The sequence below is a fragment of the Carassius auratus genome, chromosome 4, assembly GCF_003368295.1.
Source record: "Carassius auratus strain Wakin chromosome 4, ASM336829v1, whole genome shotgun sequence".
In the NCBI taxonomy this organism is placed as follows: Eukaryota; Metazoa; Chordata; class Actinopteri; order Cypriniformes; family Cyprinidae; genus Carassius; species Carassius auratus.
The window spans coordinates 7,268,761-7,290,059 of NC_039246.1; the positions used below are offsets into that span (position 1 = coordinate 7,268,761).

The following is a 21,299-nucleotide window of genomic DNA, read 5'->3' on the forward strand; positions in this document are numbered from 1 at the left end:
CCCCAGGGACCGACTGACAACTAAATCATGATGGGCTGCAATGGCAGCCACATACACTTTCAAGGTGGAGGGTGACAGCCTATGCTCCAACCTTTCTTGCAGGAAAGAAAGCAAGACTCTGACCAAGCATCTACGGGGGTTTTCTCAGAGAGAAGAACACCAATTTCGTGAACAGACTCCACTTCAAACCATAGGCCTGCCTCGTAGAGGGAGCTCTAACCTCAGGGATAGTGTCTTAAGTCTGCCGTGTCCCATCCAGAAGCCACAGGTTCCAAAGATCTCAGAGGGATGCACCAGGGAGGGTCTGTCATGGGGATCATGAGTTCCAAAAAGCAGGTCTGGGTGGGCCAGTAAGGCACAACCAACAGGACCTGTTCAAACCCGTGTTGAAGGCATCTGTCATGAAAATGACATGCTGGGACACTTGTTCTAAGGGCACCCTGGCCTGTAGAAAAGGAAGGCCAGATGAGGGGCTGAATAGGTGGTGACACGTTGTTGTGATGGTGACAGAATCATGATGTGCCACCATGTCCATCTTGGGACTCAGGAGTGTAACCAGTGCTGAAAGCGTCTAATATGAAGCAAACCAAGTGGCATGACTGTGTCTGCAGATGCCATATGCCCCAGGAGCCTCTGAAATTGTTTCAATGGTACCACTGTCCTGCCTCTGAAGGCAGTTCAGCACAGTTGCTGGTGAGACCTAGTGTAATATTCACTGAGCCTAACTCCATACTGAGATAAGAGATTATCTGCACAGGGGAGAGCTTGATCTTCTCTCGGTTGACCTGAAGCACCAGGTCCCTGTGATCACACAACTCCTCTCAAGACAATTGGCACCAAAGGGACATTTGATGTACCTGCTGCAGTGCAGCGATGGGGAGTCATGTTATATGGCCCAGAAAGCATCACATTCTGAGTCATCACAGCAAAAGTCCCCATGTTCCCGGTGGAACTTGCCAGAGGCATAGTGTTTCCGAACTGTAATTTCTTGGCCTCTGGCGATAGGGGGTATTGTGGGTGAGAATGCTTCGCTCATTGTCAACCCATGAGCCTTGCAACTCAGTGGAAACGGAAATTGCTCTTTTATTGAAAACAAACATAAAAAGAAAAGAAAACTGAAGATTCTCCACCTGCTGAAGAGCAGTCTCCCACATCTCTGAGTTGCCCATGTCAGGGGGGCACCCACTGCGATGAGCAGTGTACGATTCTCCACCCTGGGAATGTCCACTTACCACCTGGCTGCCCTGCCATAAAGAGTGGTGAGGATGGAAAAGGGAGATGAGGAGCTTCTGGCCATAAAAGGGGTCATCCAAGACTTTGTCACCTCTTCATGCACCTCTGGGAAGAAAGGAACTGGAGCAAAACACAGTTGTGAGCTGCACTCTGCGCCGAGAAACCAATCGTCCAGCCGCAAGCATTCAGGGCTAGATGGTGTATTCACCTCCAGCCCGATGGTCATGGCTGCCCAGGCAAGCATGGCCGACAGCTCTGTGACAGATTCAGCAGCAACTACACCCGAGGGGGGCAGCCCAGCCCAGCTGAATCCTCATCCTCAGAGACCGATAGCCTATCCCCCGATGCTTCAATCGACATCTAATCTTCAGGTAGTACACTGAAAGACACACTGGGACCGCTGCGAGACAGCCCAGCAGAATCAATTGGTGGCCACATGGGACATGTGCTTTGGAAGGAGTAAGCAGTCCATGAGGCATGGCTGGGTGTAGTAGCTCTCACAGTCACCCTCAGATCTACCAGAGAGCCAGCCAAAGGCCCCACGCTTGAGTCAGGAAAACCTGGAAGGGTGGTGGCAGAGGGGTCTGGATGACCAGACACAGAAGATAATGCTCGTGGCCGTCAACCGAGGGCAGGAAACGACCGCATCCATAAGGAAACAGTCGAAACAGCATCTTGAAAAAGATGCAAATTGTCCATGATTTGCTCTTTTAGACGGAACTGCTCTTTCAATCGAAGGGAAATCGCTGCTGCAGGAAAACCTGCTGTATTGTGCCGTAACACCAAACAGGAACAGCCTTCGACCACACAAAGATAAATTGGCAAAAATCTGAATGAGTGGATGCACGCTTTCGCCTTATATACCTGTATGCACGGAGAGTGGCTCAGCATGCAAAAACCACTGTTGGCATTTTCTCTAAAACTAAGAGATAACTGGCCTCCCAAGTGAGACCCCTTATGTCGTTCCACATAACTCAAAGAGACTGACAGATAGGGAACTCTCTTTACACAAGCAGATCTTACTGTGGCTCCTTTCATTGCTGTACTTTTGTTTCCGAACTTATCATCTAAATGCATTTGCTGGCTGCACTTTACAGTAATTGGCCTCAGCTCTGCATATTTTGTCTCTCATTTACATCAAGCCAAGTTTTTCTAAAATTTTTGACACTAGCTCCACTCTGCTGTCAATCCCACTATCCCCCATACATTCAGCCCTCTCTCATAGGGTAAAAAAAAGAAAGTATGTTACATATTCATCTCCTCATCTGATTTTGCATAACATCCCCTGATGTTTTCGTGACTTCTAGAGTCTTCTTAAATTTCATTAGTCTTAATCTGCTTTGCAGCATATTATGTTCATAATGCACATCTAGCCTAGTGGTTAGACAATCCACTTTCTCTTAAGAAAAAATAATTCAATGAGAAATATAAATATTCGCCCAGACATAGTGTAAAAAAGTGTAACATTGTGTACCAAAGGCTGTTGACCAATGGAGGATATGAAAATAATGCAATAGGACAGTGATCAATTTTGTATATTTTATTTGATAATTATTTATCATGTGTATATATTCAGCACTTTAGATGTGTGTTTTTATTTAGGGGTTGATGATGGTGCAGATATTCCACGAGACATGGTAGTGGGAATATATGAGCGTATTCAGCTGAGGGAACTACGATCAAATGAAGACCATGTCACTTATGTCACCAAGGTGGAGCAAAGCATTGTGGGAATGAAATCGGTGAGTGAAACAGTTTGGGATTTTCTTTACAGCTTATATTCATGTCATACTACATCCAAATGTATTCTAGGTACATGACTATATAATAATTTGTCACAACTGAACAGTCAGATTTGTGCAGTCATTTCGTCATCATAATTGAATATTACTAGTTATTTGTGTGTGTGTGTGTTTGTGTGTGTGTGTGTGTGTATGTATATATATATATATATATATATATATATATATATATATATATACATATATGTATGTATGTATGTATGTATGTAATAACCATACAGTATACCACTCTGAGACCATATTAAAATATGAATACGCTTTATCTTTATAACATTGGTGTTCTGTTATTTCACCTCTACCATCTCTAAATGTATGCGTGGAGCAGCATAATATAATAATTCGTTGGGCAGTTGGTGATTCATTGCGGCTCATGCCTGTAGCAATGCTGCCATTCCTCATTACTGCAATAGAAGAACAGTGACACTGAATAACCTCACAGTTTTTCATTCATTATCTTACCTCAGATCAACCCCTCACCGTTACATTTCCCACCCACACTGCAAAATGTATCTCTAATTATGTCCTTTTTGTTTTGGCCAGTAAAAGGCTCAATTTATTTTACATGTAGGACTACATGTTAAGATTTCAGAGCATTTCACGTATTTCACAATATTTCAAGTGTGGGTGCTACACATTTTTCTTCTAAGACTAATGTTTAAAATACAAACTTAGTCATTAATAGAAAATAAATTAAATTATATATATATATATATATATATATATATATATATATATATATATATATATATATATATATATATATATATATATTATCTGAAAACAAATGTTTTGCCCCTAAAGTAAATTTTGTATTTATTTATTTAATAAAATCCTTACCTGCTGTATCTGATAAGGCTGATCTTGTAGCTTGTAGTTTATAACTACAGTTTGATATATGTACCTAAACACTTTACACCATCAGTAAAGCTTAGCATAATTCACTGGCATGGCATTGAGTGTGTATTCATGACTTTTCTTTTGTATTGGTAAGTCATGTAAATGCAGTCTGCTCTTTGCTAAAACCCATAACTCCCATTTGCTCTTTGCAATTTAATTCTTAGTCCGTGATATTGCTTTATGTTCCACATTTAAAACAAATGAAAAATAACCAAAAGTAGCAACACTATAAAGTTGATATATATATATATATATATGTGTGTGTGTGTGTGTGTGTGTGTGTGTGTGTGTGTGTGTGTGTGTGGTTAAATGCTGTCACCTTAACTATTTAATATTTTTTTCTTAAATTGTTTTTTTCTGCCCTATTTCTTATGTTCACCAGTACAGACACAAAGATAAAAAAAGTTATTTATCTGTAGATAATTTAAGTCTATCCAGCTATCCCTTTGCACAGATTTATCTTCCCATGTTTTTTTTTTTTTTTTAATCTTGCAGATTTATGAGAACACCTGCCGCTGTCATTAAAAAGCATTTTTAATGGATTTGTTGTTCAGTTCTCATAATGTCTGGTAAAGGACAATGCTTTAATCCACAAATGGGTACAGTAATGCATTGTGTGTGTGTGTGTGTGTGTGTGTGTGTAGTTTGTGTGATCAGCTTGAATTTGTCCTATATAAACTGTTCATTACAATGTAATTATCTTTCTCTTTGTCTTTCTCTTTGTTTTGCATCTAGTTATGTATTTCAGAAACACGTATGGTACTTTTATTTTATGCATGTTTTAATGATGTTTACAGTACATCTTTACTGGTTTTGCTAGCTAATGTTGCTCAGGGCTGTGTTTCCAAAAGCACTATAAGCCTAGGTAGACTGTAACGATCATTGCTGCCAGTGCAACCTATAAATGTAAGCTTTGTTCAAAAAACTTAGTGAGCTGCCAATTTTGGCAGAAGCACTTTATACAGTTTTAGTACTTTATACAGTACAATAGAGTACTATGTAGAGTAAAATTTTACTGTATGTTTGCTGTGTATTTTCATGCTTATTACAGGAACAGTTGACCAAAAAAAAAAAAAATAATAAAAAAAAAAAAAATATATATATATATATATATATATATATATATATATATATATATATATATATATATATATATATATATATATATATATATATTGTAGCTTCATAAAATTACTGTTAACCCACTGATGTCAGTCACATGGACTATTTTAACAAATGTCCTTACTACCTTTCTGGGTATGAACATGGCAGGCTACAGTAGTTGCATTGCTGTCTATGCCGGGTCAGAAAGCTCTCAGATTCATTAAAAATAAAATTAAAAAATCTTACTTTGTGTTCTGAAGATGAACGGAGGTCTTATAGGTTTGGTACAACATGAGAGTGAGTAATCAATGACAGAGTTTTCTTCTTTTGAATTTATTTGCTAACGTTGCTAACAATGCTAACGTTGAAGTCAATTGTGAATCAGGTCCTAATGCTTATCAAACTGGTCACTGAATGACAAATGTTTATTTCATACTATTTTACTAGATATATATATATTTTTAATTTTGGCAAATAGATTCCTACAGTAAACAAATTCAATGTAGAATGAGAGGCCTTCTGTTGCTAGTCAATCTCCCTCAAGGTTCTGATACTGAAGATGTTCTCTATTTGCTGCAATGCAGTCTTTTTCTAGTGCTTAGCAACTTAGCAATCATAGAAGTCAAGGACTTCGATTTAGTGAAATCATTTCACATTCACCTCCAGCAGAACTCTACCTGGCTTACAAAAATGTTTCATTCTCTTATAGCCAGTAGACATATTTTTTTTCACCTTGGACTGGAAAGCAAACAGCTTTGAAAGACAGGATTTAAAGGCTATCCAAAACAAAAGCTAAATAAATAGGAAGTAAATAGAATCGGGGTTTTATTTCCTAGACATGAATGGTTTATTGAAATAATTTTAATAGTATAATTTGACAAGAGCAGGGTTTTTTTTTTCTATGAGTGCATAGATTAAAATTCTTCTTTACAGAATAAGCAAATAAACCAGCTCTGAAATGAGAGATGTTGTGATTAATATCTTTTATGGGGGAAAATACTACTATTTAATACACTATATGCATTAATAATGATTTAAGTATGTGCATGTCTCTGCAAGAAATTGGAAATAGTTAATTTGCCAGCAGCAGCTTTCACTACTATTTACATTCAACCCTTGAGAATAATTTGTAACATTTAACACAATGTCAATTATTTATCATAAGAAAGATGTATTTCATTTAGTATATGGGCTCTGCAATGACAGTAACAGTTTAGATCCATATAAAATGCAAGAAAATGTATAAAAACATTTTATTAGGAAACCTTTTCATGACACTGGTAAATAGTAAAAGTTTCCTTACACTTTCCGTAAACGTTGCTGTCTCATGTTCCTACAAGTGCGGTTTCTGGATTGAAACGTTTGGAATAAACTTCTTAAATGTCATAATTTTGTACTTCAGCACTTCCACAGTTCATGCAGAATTCAGCCGACCCAAATAACGTGGAAATCTAGTTCTGTCTGTAATCGTACCCTTAGTTGATAAAGATGTTGCAGACACTTTCTGGTCTCTCTTTTCCCCTCACATCTCATTCATCACCTCACTCTTCTTCTCCCAACCTCTGCCTGGTTGGGCTTTTTTAGGTTTTGCTGCCATTGGGGTTTTTGCAGGTCACATCCCAAGTTTGCAGAAGGGCTTACCTGCAGGCTTATTTTTAATCATTGGTTCGCAGTCAAGGGGTTGGAAACATTAGGGGGGCACAGTAAGTTTCTAGTGGGACGGCAGGATTACTTAAAAGTATTTTAATTATTTATCATTAAGAATATAAATATATTTCTAATTTACTGAAATAATCTACCTTGAAAGTGAAATGCTAAAAATTGCTCATTCAATAACTGTATCCCCAATCACAGAATGAATCATGGTTAATTTAATATCTCCACCGTCTTCTTTGAATATAGTGTTGGACAAAAGGTTAAACGACTGTTTGAAATGTAATTTGAAATATCAAATGAAATGTCACTCAATTTGTATCTTTTAGAGAAGTAATTTTATGTGTGTATCCTCAGGTTCTGTCAGTACCTCACAGGAGACTGGTGTGCTGCAGTCGGCTGTTTGAAGTGACTGACATCAATAAAGCCCAGAAGCAAGCTGCTCACCAGAGAGAGGTCTTCCTCTTCAATGACCTACTTGTGGTAAATACAAGTTACATTCAATTATGTAGATTTTATTATTTTATTTTTATTTTTATTTATTTATTTATTTTCATTTTGCATTGTCTTGTTCTTTATTTATACCATGGTTAATCAAGGCAAGGAAAAAGAGAAGATGATAAATCCAAGTATAAGAATGGAGCATAAAACATATTTTTTATCAAAACCCAAAAAGAAAAACATATCTTATTATTACAATGGCCCAGTAATGAACAAAACATATAAGCACAAAACAACAGAAGTAAGCCAAAACACAATGAAAACTAATTACAATAATGAAATTAGTACAACACAGTGGAAACAAGTCATAACAATGAAATTAGCACAATACAACGAAAACAAGTCGCAACAATGAAATTAGCACAACTCAACGGAAACAAGTCGCAACACAACACAGTTAGCACAACATGACAGAAAAAGCCACAACAATGAAATTATCACAACACAACGTTAAAAAAAAAGCAGCAAAAATGTAATTGTCACAACACAATGGAAACAAGTTGCAACAATGAAAGCAAAATTAGCACAAGACAACAGAAACAAGCCGCAAAAATGAACAACAGAAACAAGCCGCAGTGGAACCAATTCGCAACATAACAAAATTAGCACAACACAAAGGAAACAAGCCACAACACAGTGAAATAAGCACAAAACAACAAAAGTAAGCCAAAACACAATGGATACTAGTTACAATAATGAAATTAGCACAACACAATGGAAACGAGTCACAACAAAACACAATTAGCACAACATGACATAAAAAGCCACAACAATGTAATTATCACAACACAATTGAAAAATCAAAACAATTAGATTATCATAACACAATGGAAACAAGTCACAACAATGAAATTAGTACAACACAACGTAAAAAAGCCGCAAAAATTTAATTGTCACAACACAATGGAAACAAGTTGCAACAATGAAATGATCATAACACAACGGAAAAATGTTGTAACACGGCAAAATTAGCACAAGACGACAGAAACAAGCCGCAACAATGAAATTATCACAACACAGTGGAAACAAGTTCGCAACATAACAAAATTAGCACAACACAATGGAAACAAGCCACAACACAGTGAAATAAGCAGAAAACAACAGAAGTAAGCCAAAACACAATGGAAACTAGTTTCAATAATGAAATTAGTACAACACAGTGGAAACAAGTCATAACAATGAAATTAGCACAACACAATGGAAACAAGTCACAACACAACACAATTAGCACAACATGACAGAAAAAGCCACAACAATGTAATTATCACAACACAATGGCTACAAGTCGCAACAATGAAATTATCACAACACAATCGAAAACAAGTTGCACCTCAGAAAAATTAGCACAACACAACTGAAACAAATCAAAACAATTAGATTATCATAACACAATGGAAACAAGTCACAACAATGAAATTAGTACAACACAACGGAAACAAGTCACAACAATGAAATTAGCATAACACAACGTAAAAAAAAGCACCAAAAATGTAATTGTCACAACACAATGGAAACAAGTTGCAACAATGAAATGATCGTAACACAACGAAAAAATTTCGCAACACAGCAAAATTAGCACAAGACAACAGAAACAAGCCGCAACAATGAAATTATCACAACACAGTGGAAAAAATTCGCCACATAACAAAATTAGCACAACACAATGGAACAATGAAATGATTACAGCACAATGGAAACAAGCTGCAAAACAATGGAAACAAAAATTAGCAGAAAACAACAAATTTAGTCCTATGCGTTGTGTTGTGGACTACTGTGAACACCATAGATTATGTTCAGAATAGCATACTTCCTTACTACTCTTACATATACTGTGCACAGTGAACATTTTCCATATTCAGAGAATAATGCAGTCAACTTGATCTTCCTTTTTGCACTACAGAGTTTTTCCCCATTGTGTGAATGCAAATCTAATGAGGTCCTCTCTCCCACAACTGCTCAAATAATTTGGTCAAAGCCACAAAGTACAGCCCTTGAAATTAATCAAAGATTAAATGTCTGTTATAATTAATGGAGGGCATTAGACTGACTGAAAGGCTATCACAGCAGTGTATTAAACTATTCTCATAATTGCAAGAGCTCATGTTAATCTGGCCATATAAAATGGGAAGTGAAAATCACAAAACATACTTTTCCCATTACAGTCATAGGTGAAATTGGGTGAAATAAAGCTATTTAAATATACAAATGACATCTGCTAAATGAAAATCTCTCCTCACATTTTAAATGAAATAGAAAACCATTCCAAATATCCATTTAATATAAGGCAATAACTCATTATTAAGTTTTTGTGGCAATGTCGATTCTCATAACTGCTTCTCTAACTTTGCTCAAAGGTTATTGGCATTAATTGTGTTGAGATATGAGTTCAGGGATTGTTCTTCTTCTTCACGAGGTTCTCACGCTTTCCTTAGATTTGTGGCAGAATTAAATATAGGTTCCATATTGTGGTATTCTGAGTAAACCAGTAGGGATTCTGGTAAGTAGACTCTTAACACTACACTAATCTGTGTGGCCTTCTATTTCTCACGTACACTCAAACACTTACAATCTAACACTGAATGACAGATAGCAGGGTTGAAGTGGTGCCATTCAAAATTGAATTGAGAATGTCAGCTGAGAGTTAAATTCCTGGATTTAATTTAATGTAGCAAAAATAATGAATACTTGTAATCTGAATGCAAGGAAGTAGAAACAAAAACCCAAATGTATATATATATATATATATATATATATATATATATATATATATATATATATATATATATATAATGTCCATATATTATGCACCTGTACAGTACATACTCAACCAAGTAGTGTATGAACTTTATAAGGTTATTTTTGTCATTAATAACCAGAGTCTGGTAGCCCCTCCCACTCCGTGACACAAGTTGTGACAGCTGAGTGCAAGTGTCCAACATTCCACACTTAGTTTTTTTGGTTGTTTAAGGGCATCATTTGGGTTTTTAAACGCATTGGAATTTTTAGTGTGAACACACTTCTCAAATTATTTGTTCTACAAAACATTACAGAATAGTGCTGAAGTACGCGATTTGGGAAACACCTTAAATGTATTCAAAGTTGTAATATTAACTAGCTTAGCAACAAGCTAACATAAATCCCTCCTAATCATTTGACTTGAGGAATCCTATTTGTGGGGTGTGCTGCTAATGTAGAGAGAGCACTTATAAGGTATCACTTTAGTTAGTAGCTATGCTGCCTTAGAAGTTTCTATGGTTGCTAGGCAGTTCATCAGGATTTGGAACAGAACTAGTGTTTACCATTTTTACTCTTTTGCTCAAATGAGTGACAGTGTCTATTTTCTCCCTTCACAGATTTTGAAATTGTGCCCAAAGAAGAAGAGTTCAGCTGCATACACGTTTTGCAAGGCCATGGGGCTGCTGGGCATGCAGTTCCACCTGTTTGAAAATGAATGTAAGATTATACCGCTTTTTGTGGTAAATCCACCCTATAGGCTAATTTGAAAATGTGCATAAATAGTTGGAAAATTTGCTCAAAAATAAAGATTTATTTTAATTCAGTTCTTTCTGAAATACTGTTACTTTGCATGATTTGTATGCTAATATACAGTATTTTGACATTTGCATCACATAACCAGCTACAAATAAATGGCTTTTTATCAAATGCATCACAAAAGCATGGCTAACTGTGGTAGTTACCTAGCTAAGTTCTGTTAACCCTTAAACATATACCTTGAGTCTTTAGTGAAGCGGGACGTCATTCACCACCCTCACCTCCCTTAATTAATTTAAAAAAAGTGTATAGGATCACTAATGACCCAAGGTCTTTTTTTTTCTTTTTTTTTTTTTTTCTGTACACCAATAAATAAATATCTGTAGACTCAATAAGTGCAATTGACCTTTATTCCTCAAGGTGGCACTGTTACACAATAATGATATGATGTTTCATATTATTATTATTATTATTATTATTATTATTATTATTATTATTATTATTATTATTATTATTATTATTATTATAAGGCATAAAATAAAATAATTTCATCAGTAAAATCTAAACTGGCTTAAATGGCTTTTCTGCAGCATAATTACTGTACACAATGAAATATAAATCTCACTATTATTTTACGGTGGATGTGGTGAATAAGCTGCCAGCGATCATAATATTGATTTTAAAGATATCATAAAAGATCATTTTGAGAATATGGTTGAGATGTCACAAATATGAGCCATATGCTGAATTGTACTGTGACGATGACAGTGATTGTAAAATAATTTGCTCGAATTGAAGCCTTCCTAGTTTCAAAAGGTAATGAACTATGATTTATTTTATTATTTTGTCATTCAAATATTAGGAAAGTTTTATACCATTGCAGCAGTTAGAAATCAATCCCTACTAGATATATACAGTAGGTCTGGGTTGCTAAAGACCCAAATATGCAATAATGATCTGCAAAACATTTGTGCATTTAAGGGTTAAACTGTAGTAATAATGGATCTTCCAACCATAGTTGCTTTTAACTATAAAATATTGAATCAAGAATGAAAAACATGAAAGGGGGTCTCAGAATTTTCCACCACATCATATTGTCGTGCAAATGCAGTAACTTGTAGTCCCCTTGCTTTTGGGTTTGACTAAAACTATGCACAGATTCAGAGAAATGGTCACTGTGATAAATTGTTTTCAGATCATTTAAAATCCAATTTACTGTTTAAACTTTGAAGACATTTTGTGCAGTACTGTATTTTACCTTTGTAGGGTAGTGTAGGTAACCTAATCACTATGAAGTGAAGAAAAACTTCATATGAAATCCAGACAATTATGCGCCTTTCAAACACCCACTTCTCTGATTTCCTTCCAACAAAAAGAATACCACATGATAAATGAAGTTGACAGGCAGCCTCTCATTTTCCAATTAAAGTAGCCACAAGCCCTTCTCTTTTCCACCCACTCTTTCGCTTTCACTCTCACACACACACGTACACACACACGCACAAACATTCATGGCAGCTGGTGCTGTAATTAAGGGAGATGAGAGAGTCACGGCTCACGCTTGTATTTCACCCCACTTGATTCTGTAATGATTGGCTGAACAGACTGGATGTCATAAGAGAGACACAAATGTGTAAATCAGCTGAAAAACAAACATGTTTCCAGCCATTACCATGACAGTAAAAGACACTAAATATTTGCTGAGTTGACAGTGACCCTAGTGATGGAGTTTGTAAGGCTCGTAAATGTAAATGCAGCAAGAAATGAGAAGTTGTGCTATAAATATGTTATAAAGGTGTTATTAATGTGTTATGAATGTGTTATAAAGGTATACATATGCTGTAACAATGTAATACATTTCAAAGCCAGTCAGAACATTAACAAACATCATCCTATCATATTTTTTTTCAAACGTCTGTTCTGCTAACATCAATTGGGCTATGTGGGCTACTGGTCAGAAATAGTCAAAGAAGAATTTAGTGTGTTAGGCTGCTGTTGGAAGTAACACAGTCTTTCTAAAATATTTCCAATTTCATGACAGTTTAAAAGATTATGGAAATAATGATAATAAGCGATAACCATTAATTTTTATAAAGAAACTTTAACACCTGGAATATGCTGAGGTGTTTCCAGGGGTGGGCTATATATATATTATTTTATTATAATTATTTTATTATTATTATTACTTTTTTGTTGTTCATTTTTTTCTTATCCATTGAATATTCTGTTTTACTTTGGGAAATATATTTAATAAAAAATATTTATTTGGAATTATTATAATTATAATTACAATAACTTGTATTACTAGTATTATAGAAAATACAATCATCACACATTTCATTAGTGGCAGTTTCCAAAAGTGACCTTTTTTTTTTTTTTTTTTTTTTTTTTTTGGCTATGACAGAATTAAAGTGGACAAATAATTGAATCTGGAAGTGAAGACATTCTAGATGTGACCTTAAGAAGAAAATTGACAAGATTATCAGTGAATAACAACACAAACCTTAATTTTTTCTAATGTTTCTATTTTTTCTGTTTTTGTTTCAGACTATCCTCATGCAATTACTATTGTGTCTCCATGTTCGGGCTCTGATAAGAAGCAGGTGTTGAATTTCTGTGCTCAGAGCGCAGAGGAGTTGCTTAAGTTCGTAGAGGACCTGAAGGAGTCCATCGCTGAGGTGTCAGAGATGGAACAGATACGTATTGAATGTGAGTTGGATGTGTATCAAAATATGAAGTGCATGTGTATAAGACAATATAGATGTATTCATGTTTAATATGTTAATCTGATCGCACATCATCTGTGCAGCAGACATGAATAATACCACTCGACATGCAGTCTGTCATTAATTTTCTAAGCAAATGGTTTTGTCTAACTGACAAAACACTTTTCTTTATAGCAGTCTTTATAGACTTTTTTAGGGGATAACCTGAACCATATCTATACAGAATATCATAGACTTGTGAGTGGCTCTTTTGAGTTGAACTAGTTAGCAATCAAGTGAAAATATACTTTTTCACTAGATCTCTTTAAATTATTTGTTTATTTTCTTATTCTTGCTTCGTGATGTGAATCAGCAGTCATTTCTTGAATATTGGAAAGTGTTTCCATGGTAACTCTGGGTAATGCTGCTGGGTTAACAGAAGTATCCCAGTTGTTGGCAGCTGTAATAAAACAGATGCAGAGACACATATGATTAATATGTAATGCAACATATAATACATTATAAGTTATTTCCCATACAGTTCCTTAACATTTATGCCAAGCCATCCACTACCATTCAAAGGTTAGGGGTCAGCAATTATAAAAAAGAAAAAAAAAAAAGAAAAAAGATAAATGCTGTTCTTAATCATTAAAAATAGTTAAGAAAATACATCAAGGTTTCAACAAAGAAAGAAAGAAAGAAAGAAAGAAAGAAAGACATGGGTTTACCAAGAGGGAAACATTATAGTGGAAGAATTCACATATGGGATTACCCGTAGGGAATCAAGCCATATGGACACCTAGCCCAGTACAGTGGTTGACTGGGACTCCGGGCATGCTAACACCAGTACTGGGCCCGGCGACAGACTGCTCCTCCAAGTCTGACTGCCAGGGGTGCTGGAGGATGCTCGACCAGGGTACACCAACGAGAAACTCTACTGGGCAAAGAAAGGCGCTCGCATCCCCATGTTAGGGGGAATGGCGCAGCAAGCGTGACACCAAGCCAGCCGTTCCTGCCAATTACCTGTTACCCAACACAGAAGAAGAAACTTTGTGAAGGTGTTAGGTGTTGTCCAGCCGACAGCTCGACAGATGTCTGCCAGAGTGGCGCCGTGCACATAAGAGGTGGCCACACTCCATTTGGAGTGAGCCCTAACCCCCAGGAGGCACGGCTCGCCTTGGGAATGGTACACCAAGGCGGTGGCATCCACTATCCAGTGGGCCAACCTTTGCTTGGAGACAGCCTTCCCCTTCTGCTGACCTCCAAAGCAGACCAGGAGCTGCTAAGAGGTTCTGAAGCACTGGGTGCGGTCCACGTATATATGCGAAGCGCTCTTACGGGACACAGCAACAGCAAGACTGGATCTGCCTCCTCCAGGGGCAGTGCTTGCAGGTTTACCACCTGGTCTCGGAAGGGAGTGGTGGGAACCTTGTGCACGTATCCAGGCCGTGGTCTCAGGACAACGGGAGAGTTGGCCGGCCCAAACACAAGGCACTCTTCACTTACCGAAAATACTTGGAGGTCCCCGACCCTCTTGATGGAAGTGAGCATAATCAGGAGTGCTGTCTTGAGAGACAGGAACTTAAGCTCGACTGAATCCACCAGCTCAGTGAGACCCCTCTGAAGTCCAGCCAGAACAATAGAGAGGTCCCAGGAGGGTATCAGGGGTGTCCTAGGAGGATTTAACCTTCTCACACCCTCTTTAGGAACCTAACGATCAAGTCCTACCTCCCCAGGGACTGGCCATCCACTGCATGGTAATGGGCTGCAATGGCAGCCACATACATTTTCAAGGTAGAGGGTGACAGCCTACACTCCAACCTTTCTTGCAGGAAAGAAAGCATGATTCTGACCAAGTATCTCTGGGGGTCTTTTCGGTGAGAAGAAAACCAATTCATGAACAGACTCCACTTCAAAGCATAGGCCTGCCTCATGGAGGGGGCTCTAGCCTGAGTGATAGTGTCTACCACCGCCAGTGGCAGATCACTTAGGTCTGCCACGTCCCATCCAGAAGCCACACATGGAGGTTCCAAAGATCTGGACGTGGTTGCCATATGGTGCCCAGCCCCTGAGAGAGGAGGTCTCTCCTCAGGAGGTAGCGCCAGGGAGAGTCTTTCACGAGGAGCATGAGTTCCCAAAACCAGGTCCGGGTGGGCCAGTAAGGCATAACCAACAGGACCTGTTCCTCATCCTCCCTGACCTTGAACAGTGTCTGTGTGAGCAGGCTCACAGGGGGAAACACATACTTGCATAGATCCCGAGGCCAGCTGTGTGCCAGTGCATCCGTGCCCAACGGGGCCTGAGACAGGGAGTAGTACTCATGGGCTTCCCTGAATCGACTCCAGATCAGCTGGACTGTCTGGGGATGGTGATGATCAGATTGTGCTTCCCAAGAGACTGAGCCGAAATGGCAGCCACATAGCTCCTAAAGAAAGGAAGCACTGACCCGATCAGGGATTTCCAGGGGCCCTCAGGCCGTGAAGAACACCAAGTGAAAGCATAGGAGTGTCTGGTGGACACGGCTCTAGCTGAAGTCATTGTAGCTACCACCTGCGGTGGCAAAGTAACTAAACCTTCCATGACCTGTCCAGAACCCACGCATGTAGGTTCCAAAGATCGGGACGTGGGTGCCAGAGGATGCCCCGTCCCTGAGAAAGAAGGTTTTTCCTCAGAGGAATTGGCCAGGGAGGGGCTGTCGCGAGGAGTACAAGCTTGGGGAACCAGGTCCGGCTGGGCCAAAAAGGCGCAACCATGAGGACCTGCTCCTCGTCCTCCCTGACCTTGCACAACGTCTGTGCAAGAAGGCTCACTGGAGAATACGCATGCTTGCGCAGGCTCAGTGGCCAGCTGTGTGCCAGAGCATCCATGCCAAGAGTGCCCTCGGTCAGGGAGTAAAACAACTGGCAGTGGGAATTTTCTGGAGAGGCAAACAGGTCTACCCGAGTATCTCTGAAGTGTTCCCAAATCAGCTGAAACGACCGGGGGTGGAGTCTCGATTCCCCGGAGTGAGACTGCTGCCGTGAGAACTTGTCAGCTGCACAACTGAGCCTGCCCAGGATGTGAATGGCACAAAGTGACCTTAGATGCTTCTCACTCCACAAGAGGAGATGGTGAGAGAGTTGTGACATGCGGCGGGAGCGTAGACCACTCTGATGGTTGATGTACGCTACGGTCACAGTGTTGTCTGTACGGACCAGAACGTGCTTATTCTTCAGCAGGGCTCTAAAGCGCTGCAGAGCAAGCCGTACTGCTGGCAACTCGAGGCAATTGACATGCCACTGAAGTCGGGGTCCCACCCAGGAGCCTGACGCAGCATGCCATTGCACATGGCAACCCAGCCCGTGGCAGAGGCATCTGTTGAAACAACAACATGTCTGGACACAGGTTCTAGGGGCACGCTGGCCCATAGAAACGAAGGGTCCAACCACGGGGTGAAGGTTCAGAGGCAGGCCGGAGTTATGGTCACTCGGAGCATGCCCAGTTGCCATGCCCACCTCGGAACTCGGTCGTAAGGCCAGTGCTGAAGCGGTCTCATTTGGAGTAACCCAATCGGTATGACTGCCGCCGCGGATGCCATATGCCCTAGAAGCCTCTGAAACAGTTTCAGCGGAACCGCTCTCTTGCCCTCAATTTGTCTCAGGCAATTCAGCAGTGACTGCGCTTGCTCGTTCCTAAGCCACGCAAACATGGTGACCAAGTCTATTTCCATACCGAGAAAAGAGATCCCAGCCGGTCTGAGCACCAGGTCCCTGTGCCTGCACAACCACGCTCGAGAGTGAGCTTGAATCAGCCAGTTGTCGGTGTAGTTGAGGATATGGACACCTCGTTCCCTAAGAGAAAGTTCTTCCGCGACTTTCGTAAAGATGCGGGGAGACAGGGCCAACCCAAATGTATATACAATATATACAAACACAGCCTAAAAAGTTAAAACAGAATGCACCACTTTTCGACCCTTCAGTTCTTCTGTTTGCAAATGTGAAGGCTGCTTGCTGGACTAGTTAATTTTTGTGTAATATAATTCTCATTTTGCGGTCTTAGCTGCTCTACTGTTTATTTGCACTGTATTTTTGTAAACATGGTGTGTATACATTTTCTTTCCCTGTGCATTCTCTCACTGAGTTGTTTTGATGTTCTATAATAAATGAAAAATTTTCGTTTACACAGTGCTGTCAGGCTTTCAAATATCCTCTGAAGGAACTGAGAAGGAAAGACATGGAGGCAGGAACAGAAAAAAAATGCCTTTTGGTTTCCATGAGGGAGCTAAACAAAAAGAGAGACAGGATAAGAAAGGGCTTAGTGCCAGTGGACATCAAAGCATGTATTCTGCTGAGGCCGGTTGGTTTTCATTACATTCTGAGCTAGAGAGAGCAAGGGTCCAAGGCAAGTCTTGTGCTGTAAGTGTATCTGTGTCAGCAGTTTCACCGGGAAGAGAGAGATAAGCACCTTTGCTCTCTTTCAGGAATACAGCTGTTGGTGAACTGAGAGCTGTCATCTACACAGCCACACATCTTTTATTTTCCACATAAAGGAACTTCTCTTTAAAATCCATAGATGAAAAAAGGCCTTTGTTCATTGATACTTTTACTTGCATTTCATGTCTTTGTCTTTATTTTAGAATTGCAAATAAAGACAATCCTCATTTTCACTTAATGTGTGTAAACTGTGGCAGGTAATCTGGGACTCCAGGGGTTTTGCTGTGGATCAAATTTACTCTTTCTAAATGACAGAAATGTAGAAAAATAAAATGATATTTGTAAAATAATATTTCAAGAATAAATATATTGAATAGAGGGGCAAAATTGACCAAATAACAGTACTTGTTTATCCTTATTTGATTATACTTTTTAATATCAGTAATGGTTGATGGAACAACAAACAATCAAACAAACAAACAATAAATAAATACATACATACACACGAGAGTTACAAGTAACTTTTTTATTTTTATAAACCTATAATATTTATAAATAACCTATAATAACATTTAATGTTTGACATATATAAATTATCATGTTAAACTGGCAGCCCTAACTTAAATACTTTTAACTAAACAATTAAAAACACACATACACATGTGGATTGACCAAGATGACAACTTCTACTTGATGTATAAATTTTTTTAACACAATTTTTTTTTTATTATTATTAATATTAATAATAATGAAAATAGAGTAACTCATGAATTAACAAAATACAACAATAATTTTAATATCATAAAAAAGAGTGCATGAGTAAAATAAAAGAGGGAATAAAACTGAATTTTGTTTATTTATCTATCACACAAAATTTATCAGTAAACTGACAGGTCTAATTATATTTCTTTTGACTTGCTGTCATTACATAAAAACATTTTTTTTTAATATATTAAATAACGTTTTTCAATTTCATATATATATATATATATATATATATATATATATATATATATATATTATTTTTTTTATTTTTTTTTTTGATTGTTTGTTTTTTGTTTACACAAAATCTTTACTGTTCACACAATTTCTGAAACCTGACACTCAAACATCACACACCAAATCGGCAAAACCATACTCTAATTCTTGGACTTTGACTCAATTTTTTAATTGCATAAAATAAATTTTACAAAACACAACACACAATTTTCTATTTCACACACAACAATCTAACAGGAATTAATATTATGTAATAATATGCAAATGTTTTCTTTCGAGATGTGTTTGTGATATTTTGAATTTAGTACTTCGTTTTGCAAGAGATGTTAGAAAAAATAAAATTTTTGTGTGCAATTCTTGGATTTGAGTGTAAAGTTTGGAAAAAAAAGAGGTGTGTGTGTGTAATATATATATATATATATATATATATATATATATATATATATATATATATATATATATATATATATATATATATATAAATATAATTATTATTTTTTTTTTATCAATTTGTATGCACACCTTTTCAGTTCTCTGGAATAAAAGAGGACACATTTCCTCCTCCTTTTATCCTTGAACTGACTACTGTAATAAATACGTTTAATTAGGTAGCACACTGCGTTTTAGTATCCGGGTGATTGGTTGTCAGCTATTCTTTGTGCACTCACAGGTTTTTATCAGGGCTTAGTCCTTTCTTATTGCTTCATTAAATCAGAAGGCATATTTTCCCTAAAAGAGTCCTAATGCAGAGCCTGAGCTTTCTCACAATTCTTTTGGAAGAGGGAAAAGCTCTTTTGTAGCCTGATTAGAAATGGCAGGCAATTATCATCAAACCCTGAGTGTAAGTATGGTGATTTGGAGCTTTGCTGTTTGGAAACGGATGACTCAAGGTTTAGAGGATTTGAGCATGCTGTTGTATGTGTGTGGCATATACTTAAACCTCGCCTGGTCTCTTTTCACTGTCTTTTTAGGGGAGTTAGAGAAACAACAGGGAGCCAAAACCCACTCCATCAAGAATAACGGGACTCAGCTTGAGTTGAAGGGAAGACAAGGTTCTCCTTCAGGTAAAATGCAGTCAGAAACACATCTATTTGCTGTATTTCAAATGATTGGCATTCAATATCCATTTAGGTATTTAAAAAGCAGGTTTGACTCCCAGCTATAAAGTAAATGTAAAAGTATTATTAAAAGTTCAGTACCAAACAATACAGAGAATTTAAGCGAAGTTGCTTGTGCTTGCTGGCTTTATTTATTTATTTATTTATTTCCTCAGTCATGCTTGGGTGAATCTCACAGAAACATTTTCATATGTACCATAAGTTATGGCATGGAACTCTAGATGGAGCAGTCCATTAGGTCAAACTCAATCTGACACAATGACATCATCACATGGCGCAGCATATTGGTTCAGTGAGTTCGCTGTTCAACATTGAAATACTAATTTGCTAATGCTTGCTGTAGCAGTTTCAGCGTTTTTCAGAAACCCTCCACCTTCCCCAGCTCCACCTGTATAGATCTCCATGGGGTGATTCATGTATGTTCTTCTGTATATAGGGGTTATTTCATGTACGCTATATGTGCAGCAGGATTTCTTACATGCTTATCAGCAGCGTGTTGAGGATGTACTGGCAGCAACATGTCAGGGTACTTCCTCTTCTGTAGCAGCGTAGCAGATTTATTCCACCAAGACCAAACACATTAACATTATCATGTACATTACCACGCCGATCCCTCTGAGAGCTGTCATGACAGAAGTTATTTTTTTACAGAATTTGAATTTTGTATGTGATTTTATAAACATAATTTCAAGCATATTTACTTAAACTATCATTCAAGGTATTATATTCACCCATTTTTTTTAATCTTTAGTCTGATTTGTACTCTGATTTTTTTTTTTGCTTAGGAAAACAGGAAATGAGCGCATCACAGAGCGGACATAATGCAGTAGAGGTAAGAGCTCAGTGTCCTTGCAGGTAAGTCCCTACAGACCCCTAGCATCCATCAGTAGCTCACAGTTTATAGGACACGTAAAGCTAGTGAACAGGAATTAACAATCTACAACAGCCATATGTTCCTGCTGGAGTGAAAACGCAGTGTCCTCAACAAGACAACCTTCCACTTCTCCTAAATTCATTCTAAACATTATCTCCGCCCAACCCAAAGAGGACAGCAGCCCCTTGGAGGTAAAACTCATCTGTGCACAGTAGTCCCTTGCTCTAAAATTAACTTTGCATTGTGGAAGAGAATTATCGAAACAAAAAAATGCATACATGTTTTTACCTTGCTGATGATCAGAAAAAAAAAAAAAAAGGTTCAGCAGACAGCGGATAGAAGAGATTAGAAATTATATATAAGCTTTCCATTTTAGTGGAGCATTTCAACAAAGTCTATGCATGCATAAAAGTAAAACTATATAAAAACAAATTCATCAGTTGAAATAAACCTGAAATAAAACAAAATATATTTATTACAGTTCAGAGTAAAAAGCATTAATAGGTGCT

General features: G+C 37.8%; 1 protein-coding gene across 3 annotated transcripts in view; it reads left to right on the forward strand.

The window, feature by feature from the left end:
- The window catches only part of LOC113057423 (IQ motif and SEC7 domain-containing protein 3-like), a 115,835-nt gene that overhangs the window by 85,712 nt on the left and 8,824 nt on the right, over nucleotides 1-21,299 (forward strand). For 2 of the 3 annotated variants that reach the window (XM_026224853.1, XM_026224833.1), the window contains exons 8-13: nucleotides 2,818-2,975; nucleotides 7,047-7,172; nucleotides 10,544-10,643; nucleotides 13,230-13,391; nucleotides 19,770-19,862; nucleotides 20,702-20,748. In XM_026224853.1, the coding sequence (XP_026080638.1) occupies nucleotides 2,818-2,975; nucleotides 7,047-7,172; nucleotides 10,544-10,643; nucleotides 13,230-13,391; nucleotides 19,770-19,862; nucleotides 20,702-20,748 (686 nt within the window). The remainder of the gene's footprint in view (nucleotides 1-2,817; nucleotides 2,976-7,046; nucleotides 7,173-10,543; nucleotides 10,644-13,229; nucleotides 13,392-19,769; nucleotides 19,863-20,701; nucleotides 20,749-21,299) is intronic. The other variant, XM_026224843.1, reaches the window with a different exon arrangement.